This window comes from Ammospiza nelsoni, chromosome 2, assembly GCF_027579445.1.
Source record: "Ammospiza nelsoni isolate bAmmNel1 chromosome 2, bAmmNel1.pri, whole genome shotgun sequence".
Classification (NCBI taxonomy): Eukaryota; Metazoa; Chordata; class Aves; order Passeriformes; family Passerellidae; genus Ammospiza; species Ammospiza nelsoni.
In genome coordinates, this window is record NC_080634.1 from 36162732 (window position 1) to 36181627 (window position 18896).

Here is an 18896-nt window from a genome sequence, read left to right on the forward strand (position 1 = left end):
AGACAGAAATCAACAGAACAATCTGATCCATAAAACAAAGCCAATAGTGTTTTTACCCCACTAGTCATTAACATATATGGTGAGAAGCAAATACCAGTTTGAGATTACAAAAGATTAAATCCATTTCAATCTGCAACTAACTTAAAGAATGAGTTCAAAGTATTTTTAGGAATTGTTTAACAATTGTTTATATTATATTCTTAAGAGTAGCATTTCCTTTGTGTTGTCCCTGAATTAAAGCTTCATTAGGTTTTATAAAGAAAGGCACAAAATACAACTGCAAGCATAAATATACAAAACTTCTTCAAGCAAGTTGACATACATTCATGTGTTAACTCTAACAAAGAAATTTCCTAGGCCATAAGTGAAAGCTTCTTGTGGGAAATAATTAATATGGACAATTCAGAAAACTTTACAAAAATACTTCTTTTTATTAAAAGCAGCAATTTCAAGCAGAACAATACAGAGAATGTAAACATCACTAAGTCCAGCTCCAGCCTGCTGAACCTTCAAGAGAGTCTACACTAAATGCATCTACTGTACTAGCATGTTAACAGACTATATTATAATTTGAAAATATATTTTCTTCTATGAATTAAGAAAAAGTACTTTATCGTAATCTGTCCCAGCGCCAGATACTGGCATCATCACACACAGCTATAAGGATACTGCTGTCCCTGCTAAAACTGGTCTGTCGGATGGCAGCAACACATTTAGGGTGAGTAAGAGTTGTACACCTAGAAAGCAAAGAAAATATTCAGCTGCAGTGTTAAATCTTCCTACTACATTAGGGAGCACTGTTTCAGTAATCCCTTATTTATGTGACCTAGGAAGAATTGAAGGCAACAGGATTATGGCCTTCACGGTGTATTTTGTATTCCAGATGAGGACTTGGGACAGCAGTTTCCTGTTCACCCACAGTTGTTTCTCATCCACCCAATTTTTAGTGAAGCAAAGATTGAAAGCTTATTGAATCACATTATTTAGGACTTCATAATCAGTGTTATTTCACAGGGTTAGGAATGAAAAATCAGAATCATGTGATTAAAGACTGCTGCACTTCCAGGAATTTTATACATTAATGTATTCATTTATACATATTTACATGAATTATATATATAAATACATAAAGATATGTATAATACATCATATAGGGTATATAAAAATAAAATGCATAAAGCATTTATATCCATTTTATATACAACGTTTTTTGGGAGTGGCTTTGTTTGGGGCCTTTTTTTGTGTTCAGGCTTTTTTTGCATTTGTATGTTCACAGACATACATACATACATACCTATATGTATCTAAGAGACATGCTGTGAAATTGCCTGGCAGCACAGCTGAGGAAGTGGAAAGCCACAGTGTTTTCTCCACACTGTGCTCATAGCTCACCTTCACACCCTCCTTTTTTACTCCAGTCCTGTCACCTATCTCGCCTTTGTCATGTGCTACACCCACCTAGCACATCTTCTCCTAATGGCTTTGCAAAATTTCCACCCAATTAGCGAAAACTCTGTGAGAAATAAATTGCCTTTTACTGTATCTATGCACAATAGGCAGCACAATCCAACTGGGACCTCTTGACATTAATAAAATATAATTTATAAATCAGTGAGATAAAATAAACATTAACCTTCAGGGGCTCACAATGTTTATTTCCTTACTAATTATCATGGAAAGTAAGTAGTACAGTAAAGAACTTCTCTCTAATCAGGAAAGAAAAAAGAAAAGGAGCCCAACTCTCTGTCTTAGCAAAAACAAAATAAAGTACTCACTTGGCTTTATGTGGATCCTCTATTTCTAAATCCCAAACATAAAGTTTGCCAACCTGATTGCCCAGAGCAAGCATCTTAAAAAGAAAGCAGAGGATAAAGAGGTTTTAAAATATTCCCTTAAAGAATAAAGTCAGACATTTATAAAGGCTCTAGGGCTGATAAATTGTGTGTGAACATTTAAACATGAATGACTTAATAAGTTTGTTGGAGGAGTCAAAAAGGCTGTAGAACAATCTCTGCAGACAGGGGATGAAGACATCAGGAAACTTATTTCTGGTGGATAATTAGTATTTCTTTTATGGAGTTTTTTCCCACAGGTAGAACCCAGAATGAAAAATCTGGAGCTGTTTACTTGTAGCAGCTGTAGTAGGAATTTTGCTTTTTAAGTATAAGCTGCTTACCCACACACCCTGGCAGGTGACAAAATTCTCAGCACACTCCCCAAAATCATTTGACACAAGATAGTAATTTAATCTGCAGGTTCATATAATGTCCCTTACAGCAAACCATGATGTTTCTCAAATGTCACATGAACCAAGACCTTTCCTATACCCATAAACATGTAACCAATGAAAAGCTACACACCTTCAAATACAGCAAAGTCAGACACATACCTTTTGCCAGAAATCCATTGAAAATCTCATGTACCATATGTCACACTGGCTATAGTCAAATCTCCCAAGAATGGTCACATTTGACTCACTGGGCTTGATTTTATCTATATCATCTTCCATCTTGCCAGGCTTCCAGCAAACAATGGCATTTTCACAAGACTGGGTGAAACAATGAAAAGAAAAATCACCTAATTTATACTGTAATTTATACTGCAGAATCAGTCCAACTAGAAGCAAACATTTCATCTCACATCTTCCCCAATGACACTATGAAAAGTGTCTGAAAATAGAACTGAAAATCTCACCTCTGCCCTTAGATCACAGCCACATCACCAATAACAGTCACTGTCCATTGCTGGCAACCCGATGCCCTCCCAGCTTTGCCAGGGAATGGGACTGCAGGGGCCCTCCCTCCCCGCTTCAGATGGAGAGCCCAGATGGCTCAAACACAATTTCACAAGCAGCCTAAACATCCATTGGTTTGAGGATTGTTTACCCAATCCCTTTGACCAACAGGTTGATGCACTCACCAATTGCTGGCAGCAAGGCAGGAGGACTGCCTGCTTTAATAGCTGCAAGCCAATGTTACAAATGGACACAACACATAAATCAAAGTGACTCCATTATGGCTACTCCTCATCTCACTCTTTAGCAGGATCCCGAAATAGTATCTCGAGATTCCCTTTCCATATGTTCTGTGCAGATCCTGGTTAGCCAGAAACCCTTTACTTGTAACAAAGTACAGCTGTAGTAAGAATTTTGCTTTTTAAGTATAAGCTGCTTACCCACAGATCCTAACAGGTGACAAAATTCCCAGCACACTCCACAAAATCATTTGACACAAGATAGTAATTTAACCTAAGATCCACAAGCTAATAAAATTTCTAAGGTTTAGGATCCTCAGGACCAACAAATAAATGTAACACAGCTGAAAAATGCAGCATTACCTTGGAAAGAATTAGGTCTCCCAGCCACCGTACACAGTCAACATAGTTTCTATGTATGTCTCTTGTAGAAAAGTCAGGAAAGTGAATTTTCTGGGAAACAAAAGGCCTATGGAGAAAATTGCCAAGTGAGGTTCAGAAAAATAAATGCAGAAGCACAAGTGTAATTTTTAATAATCAGTTTTAACATATTTCAATGTTAAAAGAACAAGCCCAGCTTTTTAACAGTTTTATAACAAAGTAGATTTTGTATGCAGCTTGTTTTTCTTTTTAATAGTAATAGAACAGTTCTTGTTTTCATCCTCATTCCTAATGAAATAACTACGTTTCTCATGTAAAAGACTGTGCAGAGATAGTGCTGAGTAAAACTACTCCTTCAGATGCTGAATACAATGCCTGTCACCAAATACTTCAAGAACTAATTAAAGCTCAGTCTTCCTGATGCTGCTGCTGCAACATCCAAATTGTTAAATAGAAATGCACACTTAAAAAAAAAAAAATTATCATTTTAAGAAAGCACGCTAAAAAGCATCATTTAATATTTGGTAACATTACCAAAAAAAGCCAGAGTATTTTCACAGCTAGTCTCATTGCTGAACATGTTCACTGTGTTTTAGACTCTTCAATTCTCTCAATGGTTTAACTGGAAGTTAAGATCAAAAAGTTGAAGAACTTCATAAAGAAGGATTTATCTATCATATATCTAATTGTTATGTTTACTTGATAATTTACTCATAGCTGAGGTCAAACCAGAGAATGATGAAAATTAAAGTTATTACTATGTAAATGGTTTTTTCCCCACCCCAAAGTAAAATAATACACAATAATTAGCTACTCAATATAAGATTATTTGACACATTTAATTACACAGATTTGATTCCCTTCTAGAAATTTTGAGATGAGATGATATGAAGAAAAAATACTGACATCTTGAAATGCATGAAATACAAGCCTTAAGATAATAATTTTAGATATTTTCTAGTCTAGGAAATAAGAAATAATTGAGATATTTAAAAATAAAAAAAATTGGGACTTTGAATCAGAATTCAATAAAATTCCAGTGAAGCAAACAACAATAAGACACACAATCTAGTGAGATTCAGCATCCACATCACTACCCAAAAACTCCCAACATGGAAAGGAATTAACCTGGACTGTTGATAGGAGTATTCATGTGTTGTAAAGACAGACAAGGAGATGAAGACTACATACCTGTTGGTTTTGTTTGGGTTGTACTCATAAGACTCTTTGATAGCATTAATCATTCTCTTTGAATTAATTCTCCAGAGTTTTAGAGAGTGATCCATCCCACAGGACATGATTTTTTCACCAAGAAGATCGTAATCCTATGTATATAAAATAATTTTGAACATTCCCACTCTACACTGCATTATGTCAACTCAGATTTTATTCCATCATTTCCATCAAAACAGCATTTTATGCATAGAGCATGCAATAAAACCGAATATTTCAAATAGAAAAACACTAAGAATGTAATCCAGCTCACTGCAAAGCAGCACAGCATCTTAATTATTATATTTAGTCTCTCTCAAGAGAGACATATTCAACAGCACTGAGAGTGAATCTACAGCTAGTTCTCCTCCTTCACTAAGTTCCCTAGGAGCAACTTTGGCAGAATTCCAGGGCTACAACATGGGTGATTAATAAGTGTCAGGTTACCTCCAGATGCACCCCTCACCTTTCACAACAGGTCAGGTAACAGGAATGGAAAGAGCTCTTAAGAACAGCATATTAAAAGTTAACTATTCTAGTTGATGTTTGCTGGGTACCAGTGTCTGTTCACAGCCACTGAAAAACAATTTAACTTGAACAACTTCTTTCCTTCACCACCATGTCTCTCCAGGTTTATTTGCTTATGCTGCTTTGACTTGATGAGAACTCAAGACCTTCAAAAGTGGGACTACCATGAAATGTTTTTACTCTTTCTAGCCCCACTGAGCCCTATTTTGCTCACTTCTAGGCTGCACTGTGAGTAAACCAGCTACTGAAACACACAGATCCTGTCTATAAGAGGTGGCCACATCAACCAAACCACCTGACATTTAAAGCTGTCTATCCCCTTAAAACAGTATTTATGCACTTCCAGGTGGTTATTTGAAAGTAGCTATAATATCTAAACAGTGCACAAAAGGATAGGAAGTGCTTACTACCCTTTGTAAATCTAAATCACTGACCCACAGTCTTCCACTTACTGCACTTAACACCTCATCCCTGTGCCCTTCTACTCCTCCAAATATTGCAACCAGCGTGTCTGTCTGGATGTTCCACAGTCTCAATGCATGATCTATAAAGAACAAATAGAATTACATGCTGCTTTTTATATGCACATTTGAATAATATATTTCATCTTAATCACTTTAAATAACAGATTTTTAGGTCAAAAATGCACTTAATTCTTCTTTTTTTTGTTAGAAACAAAAGAACTGCATTAACTGAAATTGCTATTATAACTAACTTACTGTTAAAAGTAATTCTGTAATTGAAAAAGTGTGCCCACCCCCTTCCCTAGGGAAAGTTTCTAGCAAAAACACACTTGGATCTTTAGATCATCCAAAAAGCAAAGGAAAGTCTGATCTGACAAATATGCTTTTAGTCAGTCATAAGAACAATTTTATGTATCAAAAAATGCTAGAATTCCTTTCTGCCATTCTAATCAACTTTCAGAAAAGTTGTGATTTTCCATCCTTTAACTTTTAGGACATTATTCTTGGTGAACCACAGTCAGTAAGGGAGAGAAAAACTGTTTACATACATAATATGTCGTCTAAAGTCAATTAGACTAATCCACTTACTTGAAGAAAGTTTTAACAATTTGTAATGAAGAACCTCTAGCGTATCTCCCATTTGGAAATGGGAACCTCTAGAGTACTTCCCTGTTGGATTCCACAAGTACATTGCATTGAATTACAGCAACACCCAAAATCCCAGCAGGGAAACAGGTGGCCACGCAGTCCCAAATGTTTTCCTCCCTTTTTAATAATCTCTCAGCCAAGCAGTTCTAACAGCCCAAATATTCTCCTGCCATGTGCCTTCTCAGCAATAGCACCTGGTCCAGAGATTGCACATTAAAACTTTTAGTACTATGGCTGATGTCAAAACATTATTACAAAGAGAACCTAAAAAATACACAGCAACTGGATGTTTACAGACCCACAGCACCACATTGACCATTACAAGCATCAGAGAGCTTCCCAACTCCTGTTCTCATATAGCTTCATCAGTAAGTTCAAATATACTAAAGTCAAAAGTCCCCTTAAGTGAATGTTTCCAACTCAAAAATTCCTGAAGGCTATCTCCTTGTGGCAGATCATTCCCTTACTTAACAGAACAGTCAAGATCAGGAAGTTGTGACTGTTAGAATTTTCTGGACAAGCCCATAAGACACTACACCAAAAACTTCCTTGACTAAAATGCTTTTTACACAGAGTCCAATTAAAGTTCCCAAGCAACAGACAATGCAAGTTTTTTCCCCGTGAACAGGATGGTGAATGCTGTTTGCAACGTTAAGAGGTCCCCACTAGATGGCAACGTGATTCAACAACTGAAAAAACTTCAATTAACTGTCAGAAAGTAAAGAGCAAACCCAAGGCTCAGGATTCTTCTTTCCTAAAAAGCAGCACTATTCACAATCCCTTTGCATCATAGCTGGAGTTATGGTTGCAGGCCATGGATTTAGTAGGTATAAAATATATAGCCATGTAAAAGCATGATTTGCTCTCAACTTTCAAAGTGAGCTTGTTCAGTGCTATTCATAAAAAAAAAAAAAAATTCATGGAAGTTTTTGGCCACATTCAAGACCAAACTCCAACCCAAAGTATCCCCATTTATACAAAAAACAACAGAGGTTTTTCCTCACCTTTGCTTACAGATAAAAGAAGATTTGGATCTCTTGGATGGAATTTCAGTTCATTGATTGCATTTCCATGGCCCACATAGTGCTGGGATAGAATTCAGAGACCAAGTTACCATTTCTCCACATGTTTACATGTACTTGGAATAAAAAAGTGTCATACCTTACTAAAATACAAGCTGTATCCTAAAGTTGTGAACACTCACCTTTATGCACTGCATTGTAATGGGATTAATTATCCTAATAATACCCCTGGATCCTGCCACAGCCAGAAGAGGATGGCTTGTATTGCTATCATATGTCCATGCACAGGTATAGAAATTTTCATCTGCCTACAATGCCACAAGTTAAGGATCACAGAACAAACAGGAGATTTTTTTTTACAACATTTTATTTTAAACAAACCTGTAGCTATTTTATTTAAGTGCCCAGGAGTCTCCGTGGGATCCAATAAGAAAAAAACACATTCAGTTATACACCTGCAAATACCAGCAACATCACCTTTTCTACAGATGTTCATTTCCTCACTCCTGTTCCATAACATAAAAGGAACACCTTCTCTTTCATAGCATCACCTTTCATTGGGAATAATGAATCATGACCAAGTTCACAAGTTAATGACTTTTGTACTGCAAACGATCAACACAAATTATTAACACTTCAGAGCATGAAACGCAATTGTTATGCTTTAAAGTCAGTTCCAATTCACAGGGAAACACTGTAAAGCAGGGAAATATTATACAAATATTAGTGTTGGGAAGATTAAACTGATGGAGAATCAGTTTTCAAATATTTTAATACAGTCTAGTCCCTGAGTCTGCGTTTTTAACATTTTTTCAATAGGAGGGATTCTAGGATGTGGGAAAGAGGCAAGACTTGGACCTAACATAAAGAATGCACCACATGAGCAAAGTATTAAATCACAGACAAAACATTTTCATGTTTTTTCCTCCAAAGCCTCTTGGTTTTTCATAAAGAAACACAGCAAACACATGGGTATTTAACTTAAAAGGATACATCAGCATCCACGTAAGACTGCAACAGACGGATTTCTCCTTGGGAATGACATTCATATAAAGTAACCTGGAGAAAAAATATAAGTAAGTGGAGAGACTGCTGCTTAGTTGTAATATTTCAAAAAGAAATCACATGCACCCAATCCATTGACTGCCTGATGGGGAGAGGGAGAGTGCCTCTATAGTTTAGATTTCATCCATCATCCATTTGTTTACCAGGTGGAAATGGTTTGATAAAAGAATGCCCATGGCAGTTTCATTAAAGCACCATTCCAGGACTTGTCAGCTGTCCTTCCCAGATACTGAAGTCTATTATTTGAATTGCCTTAATAATAAGATAAACTCTTGCTGGAATTAATTATTACAGTTATCTCTAATGTGACTTGGTCTTGTAATGAGTCATTGATACCTTGCTTAAACTTAGTGTTTCTGGTGACTTGCCAGGCAGAACAAAGCTAGAAATGAAACACTTCTTATTTATTCACAACACTTGCATAAAATGCACTTCTCAGGGGTTATTTTCAAGACTGAAATGACATGAAACATTGTTCAGAGGATGTCTATAAATTCCCTCCACACAGGCCATGAATTTAGCTACTGAGCTGGCTGGCATCAGCCAGCCACTGTTGCAGACAGTTCTCATCCTGTATATATGAGTACATTAATTATGAAGAGTAATTTTATTGAGAAGATACATTTAAGCACCTCTCTTCCTTATCCCATATGCATACTACTGTAAGACTTTTCTCTTTATTCCATTGCTTAATTACCAAATAGCTAACATGACTTCATGGAATAATCCAAAGGATGCAGCTCTCCCAGATAACAGATGCTACAGATCTTAGAAATACATCTGTTTATATTAAGTATTGCATGTCCATACCAAACACAGGTAAAGGGATTGCCTGGAAACAGGAATGCATGCAAAACCACACAGAAGGGCATATGATGAAAAACAGATTACTCACTCTGTTGCTGCCTACAGTGGCAAAAACAAGAGGATCACCTTCTTTACTGTGCCAGTTAAACTGGACTCCAAACAGAGGCTGGCCATGGTCCTCCTATACGTGCAAAGTAAGTTTAGAGATTAAAAACCCAGCAAAACCCACAAGCACATCATTGCTGTGAAATTCAACAGTTTCACTGACAATTTTCCCTCCTCAAAGTAATGGGTTCACAGCCAGTATAATTTTAGACAGTGAACAGTTAACAATCATAGTTTTGTAACGCCACATTTTAACTTGGCTGTCTTAAAGGGAGGTTAAAGGAATACTGACAAACACACACCTCCCTTTTCTTTCTCTACCAACCTTTTAAAAAGTAAATGGGAAGAACTGTTGTCTCAGTCATGCCTACAAGCTGGCAGAACTCCCAAGCTGTACTTGCAGCTCTAGTATTTTGGTTTACAATTTTCAGTAAGGCAAACTCTGCATCTAAGGTAATTTTCTATCATAATTACTTATACACAAGGATTTGCAACTTCACAGAGAAGAATTACCAGGAGAGAGAAGAATTATATTGGTATAAGGATGGAAAACAGCCACATTTCACTATTACATTACAGTTAGGTCTTGTAACTTTGTCACAGACACAAGGAACTCTCTCCAGTGTGTCACAATACTGCTACAAAGTTCATGTCTACAAAATGTTTTCAGATGTTTTACAAATAGTTACCAGAGAAATGCCAAGTATTATTTTTATACAACTTACATCAGTTTGAGAGAAAAAAAAAAGGAGGTATGTTTATGAATTGTGATGAATATGGTGGTGCTTGTTAATAATTGATAACAGTATTTTGGCCTGTCCTGACAGGATGTTTTCAGCAAGAATAATGTTCATTAAAGTGCCTCCCCACAGGGGACTGTCTGGGACAGTGCAGGCAGGAAGGAAGTGTCTCATGATGGCTGTTCAGCAACCTTCAAATGGCAGCACTTCAGAGACAACACCAGAAGTACCAGCCCTGGCAGCTCTGGCCTATCCAAAACCAAGGAATAAATTCGAGGAGGGGGTGTGAGTAGGGAGTCTAACACTCCTTAGTAAAAGAAAAGTAAAGGAAGTCTGGAAAAAATTTAAATAGCATTATTTACTGACAAAGGCAGTATCTGTTATTAACAGAAATAACTAGAAGAGCTAGAAAGAGAGAGCAGAAAATCTTTCAGAGATTAAGGGCCTCCTGCAATTCTTAAGACAGATAACATTCAAAGCTCAATACAGATTAAAAAGAATTGTTCAAAGCTTAACTCAAAGTATTACTGATCATAACACAAAAGCACAAACTAATGGCTTCATGAGATGAGGAATATAGGATATTAAGAAAGGGAAAAGCAGCAGGGCTCTTAGTAACCCCAGGACAGAAGGAAAAAGCAGGAATTCAGTACCTGCAAAGCATTACAGTTGAACTAGAAATGAAGAATGAGGAAAACCATAAGCCATAATATTGCATACACATGGCCACGATTTTTTGGTGTGCAATACATTTATTAATTTTACTTTTTAGCAAGAAATTTATTAATTTTACTTGGTAGCCTAAAATTTTGAGTGTATTTAAGTCTTGTTTGAAGAGAATGGCTGAGAGATCAAACTGGAAATGCTTAATAAAGTTTTTCCACTAATACTAACAACTTGGTTTCAAATTTCTGCCTGAAGGAGTTCCTGCTGCTGAACAGTGAGTGCTTCTGACATATCACATGAAGATAATACAGGTAAAATGCATGGGCTCCCACTGCTTTATTACAGAGATATATTAGCAGGTTTTGCATTTGTTTTTCTGGAACAACCTTGCTCTCTGTTATACACCCTGTTTCTGACAAATTTAACAAAACATGGAAAGTGAAAAGCCGTATGTTTTTCACCCTCAAGACAGGATATTTTTCCAGCATACGTTGCAATAAATTTCTGATTTTCTAGGTAGGACCCAGACTAAGGTGATAAGTAGAGATATATAACAGAGTGCAACACTGTTTCCACATTTTTATACTAGAGTACATACCTAAAGTATTTTGCAAGCTTTTTCAAAGAAAACCTATTTCCCTGGAAAAAATTACTCTGCAAGACAAAGGTCTTTAGTCTACTTACTTCACCCACACTACATTTCTCATACCAAGTGCTACAATCTCCAGGAGCCTGACTGTACATATTGCAGTTTTGCTGGTGTTTGATGGATGAAGCAGCCAGGCAGAGGCTCCTGCAGGAAGATACCAGGGTATCTGCAGAAGCTCTGCTCCTATTTAAACTCCTAACATCCCCAGTGGTCAGAGACAGCACATAGCTATTTTGAAAATACTTGTCTGCTCTAATTTTTATCCCAAGTGCTAAACAATGAAGGAGATTTTCCAAAACATTGTATTCTAGGTGCCGTACATGATGGTTATGCTCAGATGCCAAGTATGTGACACAAATCTGACACTGGTTTGTACCGACAGAAGTGACCCAGATACCCGTCCAAAAGTGAAATTGTGAAATGCCATCTTGTCCCTGCTATGAATAAAGGGCACGAAACCCAAAGTACCCAGGTTCTTCATGCACTAGAGGAAGAAGGCAGAGAAGAAAACAGACCTATTGCTACAAAAGCAAATAAATAAACAATCAATAATGAATTCCAGCCTTACTCACTCAACACCAACTTGGGTTCAATCAAAGAGTAAGACCAGACCTGGTTTTAGACAGAAAGCAGTGAAGTCATTACAATGGCAAAAATAATCACCTGCATGAATGCCTTTTAATCTGTGTCACCCACACTGCCAGTGGGGAACCAACAACCCACACGTGCATTTCCAGTTCCCAGAAGTGGAAGTAAGCCATTGTGGGCAGTGGGTGTAGTGACATTTAGTTTCCATTACACACCAACAAGCTAGAATTCTGCATGGCATTGCATACTGGTTCCCAGCTCAGGGGACAGCAAGGAGAAGCTGAGACAACACCAGGCTGCTTAGAACTTAAGCACACACCCTAAGCAGAAGTAAAGGGTAGGGAAAATAATTGCATTGCTATAAAGGGAGCACAACAAAGCAAAAGTTTTCTGCCAAAAGATCTATCAGCAAGATACAGATGGATATATGAGGATGTGCAACTGTGCTAGCTGTTAGCTGTATATGCTCATTTATAAACCCCATTCCCATTCAGTCCACAGAAAGCAAAGATTTCTCAGTACATTTGACAAGTAACTTAGTACTTCATAAAGTAAAAAGGCATTTTTTTATTTCCTGACATTTTCCAAGATTTTCCATTTTCTCTCCATTATTTTTGTTTTCCTGATGCTTAAATTTCACCCAAAATAACTCCCAAAGTAGTGTTTAAAACACATATTTAGCAAGCACTGAGTTTTTCAGGCTGAGTCATAACCATTTAACACTCAAAGCAGACAGTAATGGCCATATTTGCTTCCCAAAGGAAAAAACTAAAAAACAAAATAAGATGGGAAAACCAAAAGTACAGAAGTGGAAAAACATGTAATTTATACACCCCTAAAGAATCTTTAAATCGTGTTGACCCTTCATTACCTTCAATACCTGCATCTTGCAGCATAGTTCAAAATCATATAAACTAGGGGATATATATGACATGGTACTAAACCCACATACAACATTCAATCATTAGAATTTTCACCAGAATCTCTGCAAAGTTAGTATGGAAGAGCAGGAAAAGGAAGAGAGGTTTCCTCAGTCATGAAGTAAAAAACCAAATTTGGCTGCTACCTAGGTCTTTGACTAACATGCATATATCTTATTATTACCATTACTTTCAGATCAAAGAGAAACAGGGGAAAAAAGCTAATAATAATACCCCACTTAATTGAAATGCTACATTTACTCCCTCACAGCTTGATTCCACTTGCACAGGAATCTGTTTCCAGCCCTGATCCAAACCCAAGGAAGTCAGGGATTGCTTAGTTTCACAGCTTGGTCTTTTGGATCACCCTGCAGTAGGGTCGGGATTGACAGTGGAGTGAGGGAATGTTACCTTTTCCCAGAAGACACTTGGAAAGCAGTAACCCTTTTTGTCTGCAGACAGAAAACAAGCATGAGTAACAAAGCTCAGAACTTGTTAAAAGTTTGGGTGTCCAAAGGCCGGTGTCTGCGTTTGAAGTATGACTTGGAGCTGCAAATAGCACCATCCGCGGGGGCGACTCACAGGAACTGCTGCCTACCTTGGTGAAATGAAACAACTTCCCTTCCTCCTACACCCTCAAAGGCATGGAGGCAATCTTTATACTTCAAGAATACAATAAGATCAATTTGTTTCCCAGACACCTTTGTCAGTGTAACTTCATGTGGCAATTTCTCCAGTGGCAAAGCTCGTTGAGAAGGTTTCCATGCTCCAAACCTTTTATCTCCTCCCACTCAGGTACCCCAGTGTCTCACTACAGTAGCCTGAAGACAAAGCTCAGAAACGGAGCCACATCAGCACAGCTCCACAGTTAAGCATAGGGGGAATGAAAAAATACTCTTAGAGCAATTCTGCAGAAAATATCCACTGCTGAGCTACACAGATCCTCACAGAGCTTGCCATAACTCCCATCTTGCCACATAAATATCCCACACAAAGCAGAGAAATGAGAAAAAGAAGAACATCCTGACAGAGTAAAATAGTCATGAATGAGAAAACTCCTTCAGTTCACCGCAGTCTGTCACCAGTGCAGAGGAAAACAGCGCTATGCTAAAAGAGCAGAACAAGGAGTAAAGACCATGAATCCACGTCTCTTAAAACCACCAGGTGTTACATGGGAAGACACATACTGCCTGAATCAGGTGCTAACACATGATCCCAATGCTCACAATAAATGAACCAAATTGCACTATACAGTAGTTATGATATTGCCAGGGGATAGAAAATACCTGATCTGGTTAAGTGTGAGGAAAAAGCTACTTTAAGACTGTTGGGTGGATTTGTTCTGGTTTTTTTTCAACACATACAGAAATCTGAGCAGGTTCTGTGCTTTGCATGGAGTTGTCACAGGTTTTGTTTTAGTTCAATTTGTTTATTCAACTCCTTATATTTCTCTAGCATCTACAGCTTCAATGAAATACCTAATCATAGCATCGCACAAAGCTTTGCAAACTCTACAAAAACAAGGTTAACTGCAGCATATCTACTATTTCCTATTTCTCAATATCCTTTTTCTTCAAAACTTTGGCTATTCCAAGCAAGAAAGGTAACTGCTTCAAATCAGCAGGAAACATAATTGCTTAAAGATATTTAAAAGTATCTAGCTTGAGGCTGTCTCACAGCCAACATTAACATTGCTGCCAGTAAGTGATGCCCAGCATTCCCTGAAGCTCACGCATACCTACCTTGAGGCTATTTACGCATTTGAAGGAATATTTGCACTTCTTCGACTTCCATTTTCCTTTCCCCCAGCTTTTTCTTCCTGGTGCATTGGGAGTGTTTGTTGGCGTATCAGGGCGCTCGGTGTTAGTACCGCTCTCAATGCTGACAGCATCATCCTGAAAACATTCAGAATAATACAGAATGTCACACAGAGACCATAACTGCTGGATACATTCTACTGATCTTACAGCACTTGGCCTTTTCACTTTTTCTTGTCATTCATATGAACAGATCTCCCAGGACTTGGTGTTATTTAGATTCATGTATTTTAATCTAATGCCAGCATAGTAGCATTCTTCTCTAGAAACAGAACATGAATCACATGAGGACTAATCCAAGAGGGAGAGATATGAACTGTGATCTAGTGATGTTTCTTCAGAATACTGGTAGCTGCTCTCAAGAAAATGTCTAGAGATAAAGCAGCTGCTTCCCCTAGAAAACATCTTTGATCCAGATGAAATGAGTATTTCTGAAGTACTGAAGAAGAGTTGCTTGTGTAAAAACATGAGGCTTGTCCTTACCAAGAACCGAGCCATTCTGAGGCTTCTGTACTCACAGCACGGTTCAGCATCAACAGCAGAAGACAAAGTCCCTCCTCTCCCTCCTACTCTTTTCCACAGACATTTACTTGTTTCCACTAAAAGCTAAATTCTGATCAGCTAACTAATCCAACTGGCCCTCTAACCATTATCATAAGATAAGAATGGGGAAAATTGAAAAAAAAGAGGATACACAAAACACTCTGTCCAGCCGCTGAGATTTTATATCAGCTTTGGACAATCAGCAGAAACTACAAATTCCTGTGTGGTCTGACTGCAGGGCCCTGGTTAAAAGGACACTTCCCTGCACCACCTATCACAAAGCACTTCACCTTCACCTGCATTGTATCTGCCCACTCTGTGCTTCTGTGTGAGTATGTTCAGCTTGTTAAAAATCAACTTTTCCCATTTTTTCTGATAGTCCATTCACTTTCCTCAGACTAGTGGAGGGAAAACAACTCATCCCAGGCAGGTAATTTCTAGAGCTGAACTAAGGGAGACAGAGGCAGACAACAGCCTGTCACTGTAGGGGATTCACAAAGCTGCATTAGGAACTGCACTAGGAATATGGAATGAGGTCAACTACAAACATTAATACACTGCTTCCCACCAAACATTCATTCTTTGTCCCAGTTTCATGTCTCTATTACCAGAAGCCTGAAGAGGTGTACTAGTCTTTGTTTGCCCAACAACTCTGAAAGACAGGACGTTCAGAGGACAAAAAGGAGGAAAGATGCCACACAAGCCCATAAGTGTACTGCCCAAATCTGGAGTCATTCCCTTCACATTGGACCCCTAAAAGAGCCAACCCCTCCACTAATATTCATAACCAATTTTACAGTTTTAAGTTTTCCTGTTTCTTCTCCTTTACCCTAAAAAAATTTCAGAGTTTGCCAAATTCTCATCTCCCAAGCACATTTGCCAGAACTTTAATACTCGACAAGACTGAAGTTTTCTCTGGACTAGACAGATATTGCCCACGTGAGAACACCAGGCAGCTGGTGTGGTGAACTATACCAGGTATCTGCAACTACTGCATAACCAACAAACTTGCACACAGGACACCTGCAGAGCAAAACACACCCTTTCTCCAAATCAACATCATTATGTCAACTTTTAAACAGAATCCCCCATCTTGCAGGAGTAGTGGAGTCCAGTAACAAACTCTTGAAAAAGGAATCCATTCACCATTGAGGCAACACACAGAGAATCAGAGAATTGTATAATCAGAGTGGTTGTCTTGGAAGGGACCTTAAAGATTGTCTAGCCCAACCCACTGCCATGGGCAAGGACACCTTTCACTAGAGCAAGCTGTGTAGAGCCACATCCAGACTGGCCTTAAACATCTCCAGGGATGGGGCAACCTATTCCATGCTCAGTGATAGCCTACAACTGACAACAAATTAAGCCTGAACATCTGTCACCAAATTATACTTGGATCCACGAATGCTGCTAAGCTATTAAAAAAAAAAAACAAAGAGTAGCACTGTGGAACATCTCAAACCTGCCTGTCACCTCACAAGCACCACTTCCAAAGGTTGTGGAGAATGCGGTCCATATCCCTCACTTGCTGAAAAAGTGCAGACACTACAAAATACACACGCCGTAACTGCACAACTCTCTCCACACCAGCAACTACATAAAGTGACTGCTCGATACCTTAGTTTAAGTTTACCTTTCAGATATAAAGTTATTCTACATCAATCACATTACCTTTGCTCTGAGCACTAGAATTTCACCTGACTTAGAGACTACGGACCCCATCCCTGCTGCCTTCTGCCGGGAGTAGTTTACGAGCACCATCTCCTACTCCTCATTCACCAAAAGGCTGCACACATAAACTTGTTAGTCTACAGCGTGACAGTGAAGACACACAATGCAAAACTGCAAGAAAGATGGAAAATGCTGCTGATTTGCAGGGAAATTAAAAAAAAAAAAAAAAGTCTTATGGTTTGAAGCAGAGTTAGAGACAGAGCCCGCTCGCAGTCTGGGCCTCAAATCCACCTTCACCCACGTGGAGGCAAAGCGGGAGTCTCTCCCCCGGACCCTCCCCGGTCTCTCCCACCGGGGCCTCCCTCCGGCGGCCCCGAGAGGCGGCCACCGAGCTGAGACCCCTTCTCCCTCTGCCCCCGCTCCCGTCCGGGATACACCCGAGGGGTGCCGGTGGCCGATGTCCCCTCACGGCGGGGTGGGGGGCGGCCCCTCCTCCCTCCGCGCTCCCGCCCGCCCCCGGCGCGAGGCCCCGCGCCCGCCGCGCGCGCGCTCCCGCCGCACCAGCCCCCCACCCGTGCCGCCTCCCCCTCGCCCGGCCTCACGTTCTCGTCGCCGGACAGGTCCCCGGGGTTACTGTTCTCGTCGCTGCTCAGCTTCTGCTTCTTCGCCGGCATCTCTCCCGCCGGTGCCGCCGCCGCCGGGGCTTCTCCCCGCTCAGACATCTTCCCCGCCCCCCACCCACCGCCACGCAGCCGCAAAGCGCGGACGGGGAGGTCGGAACGGCTGTGCCGTAAAGCGAGCGCGCTGGCCGGGCCGGAGGCGGCAGGCCGGTGGAGCAGCGCCTTTCCCGCCTCTGGAAACGCGCCCTGCCCGCCGCCCCGGGCGCTCGGCGGGCGGCAGGGACCCCGCTCGTCCTGGGGGCTCAGCCGGGAGCGAGGCCGCGTGGTCACAGCGTGGCGGCGCCTGGCCGGCGCTGCCTGCAGCCCGAGCACGCGTGCGGCGGAGACACAAACCCGCTTTCGCCGCGGGTGTCACCCACCTCTCTGTCCTTCTTTTCTCATGCCCAAAGGGTTTGTTGGGGTTGGGGGTTTTTGTGGCTTCCTTTTTTTTTTTTTTTTTTTTTTTTTTGTGTTCTCTTGCTCCACAAAAGTCCTTCAGTCTGCAAATAGTGTTTTCGGATAAGAACGGCTCTTCTCTGCTTCCTACTTCTGTAGTCTCCGGCAAGCTCCTTCTGCAGCTATAAATTAAATAACTGCATTTGCAGGTTTTTGTTTGTTCACTTATTTATTGACAAACCACAGGTCCCGGAGTCATAATAGTTATGAAGAGTAAAAAAACAAAACCAAACCCAACCTTCTAACAATGGGGAAAAGTAATCTGCCCACAGGCACAGCATCTTATCTGCTATACTTGTAGAGGCAGAAACAAGTCTTTTCTCCCTGAGGGAGACATTCCAGTGTCAAAAGAGCTTTGAGGGCAGTGAGAGAAGTGAACCATGCCTTGTGTATAAAATATAATCTCACATGAACTTCAGAGATAAAGAGGAAGAAGAGATATGCTTCAAATGGTACATGTTCTATAGCAATAAATTAGCAATAAACAGTCTCAGTTCTGCAGAAGTGTAGGCTCCAATGAAGCTTTACACAACATATAGCAAAAGGTGGTAGTTTACAGGTAAAAGCCCTCCATAGGTCTGTGCTGTCAAGACAGAGGTTTTGTTAGAAGTGTTTGTGGGAAAATATACAGGTTTGTTTCTAAAATACAGCAGGATTTTTTTGGACTGATGTCTTGTAATGAAGACTAAAGCATGACTGTGCTGCAGATTTGTTGAAAGAAGGGCAGGCACCAAATTTTCAGCAGAGAGAATTTTGAACTTCTCCCTGTGGGTGCCCTGGAGCTACTGGGGAGAAGACAGCTCCCCTTTGCCCTGCAGCTGTCAGCTGACATGCTCCAGACGGCCAGCTGAGCTGCACGTTCGACTCCACCACGTTTCACCAGCTCACCAGGAAAGTGGAAGCCTCAGCCAGCCTGTGTTTCATGGCCAGCATGCAGAAAGGTTCCTCACCCGCTCCCAGAGTCAATCAGTTCATATCCCTC

At 40.0% G+C, this 18896-nt stretch overlaps 1 protein-coding gene across 1 annotated transcript; it reads right to left on the reverse strand.

Annotated features, from left to right (window-relative positions):
• Positions 1 to 408: 408 nt before the first annotated feature.
• Positions 409 to 17533, reverse strand: EED (embryonic ectoderm development). Its single transcript, XM_059465899.1, has 12 exons — positions 17402 to 17533; positions 14511 to 14663; positions 9189 to 9281; positions 8222 to 8287; positions 7411 to 7536; positions 7211 to 7292; positions 5547 to 5638; positions 4546 to 4679; positions 3337 to 3442; positions 2390 to 2548; positions 1776 to 1849; positions 409 to 737 (listed from the first exon to the last, which is right to left on the reverse strand). The coding sequence occupies exons 1-12, from the start codon at positions 17519 to 17521 to the stop codon at positions 611 to 613; spliced, it is 1332 nt and encodes a 443-aa protein (XP_059321882.1). The 5' UTR covers positions 17522 to 17533; the 3' UTR covers positions 409 to 610.
• Positions 17534 to 18896: the final 1363 nt, after the last annotated feature.

Excerpts from the sequence above, each read along its gene's own strand:
- EED (XM_059465899.1), bottom strand. The coding sequence starts at position 17,521 with ATGTCTGAGCGGGGAGAAGCCCCGGCGGCGGCGGCACCGGCGGGAGAG. Across the intron at positions 7,537-8,221 it reads AGTCTTACGTGGATGCTGAT|GCAGATGAAAATTTCTATAC; the intron begins GTATCCTTTTAA and ends GTGGCATTGTAG. Across the intron at positions 738-1,775 it reads GAGGATCCACATAAAGCCAA|GTGTACAACTCTTACTCACC; the intron begins GTGAGTACTTTA and ends TTTGCTTTCTAG.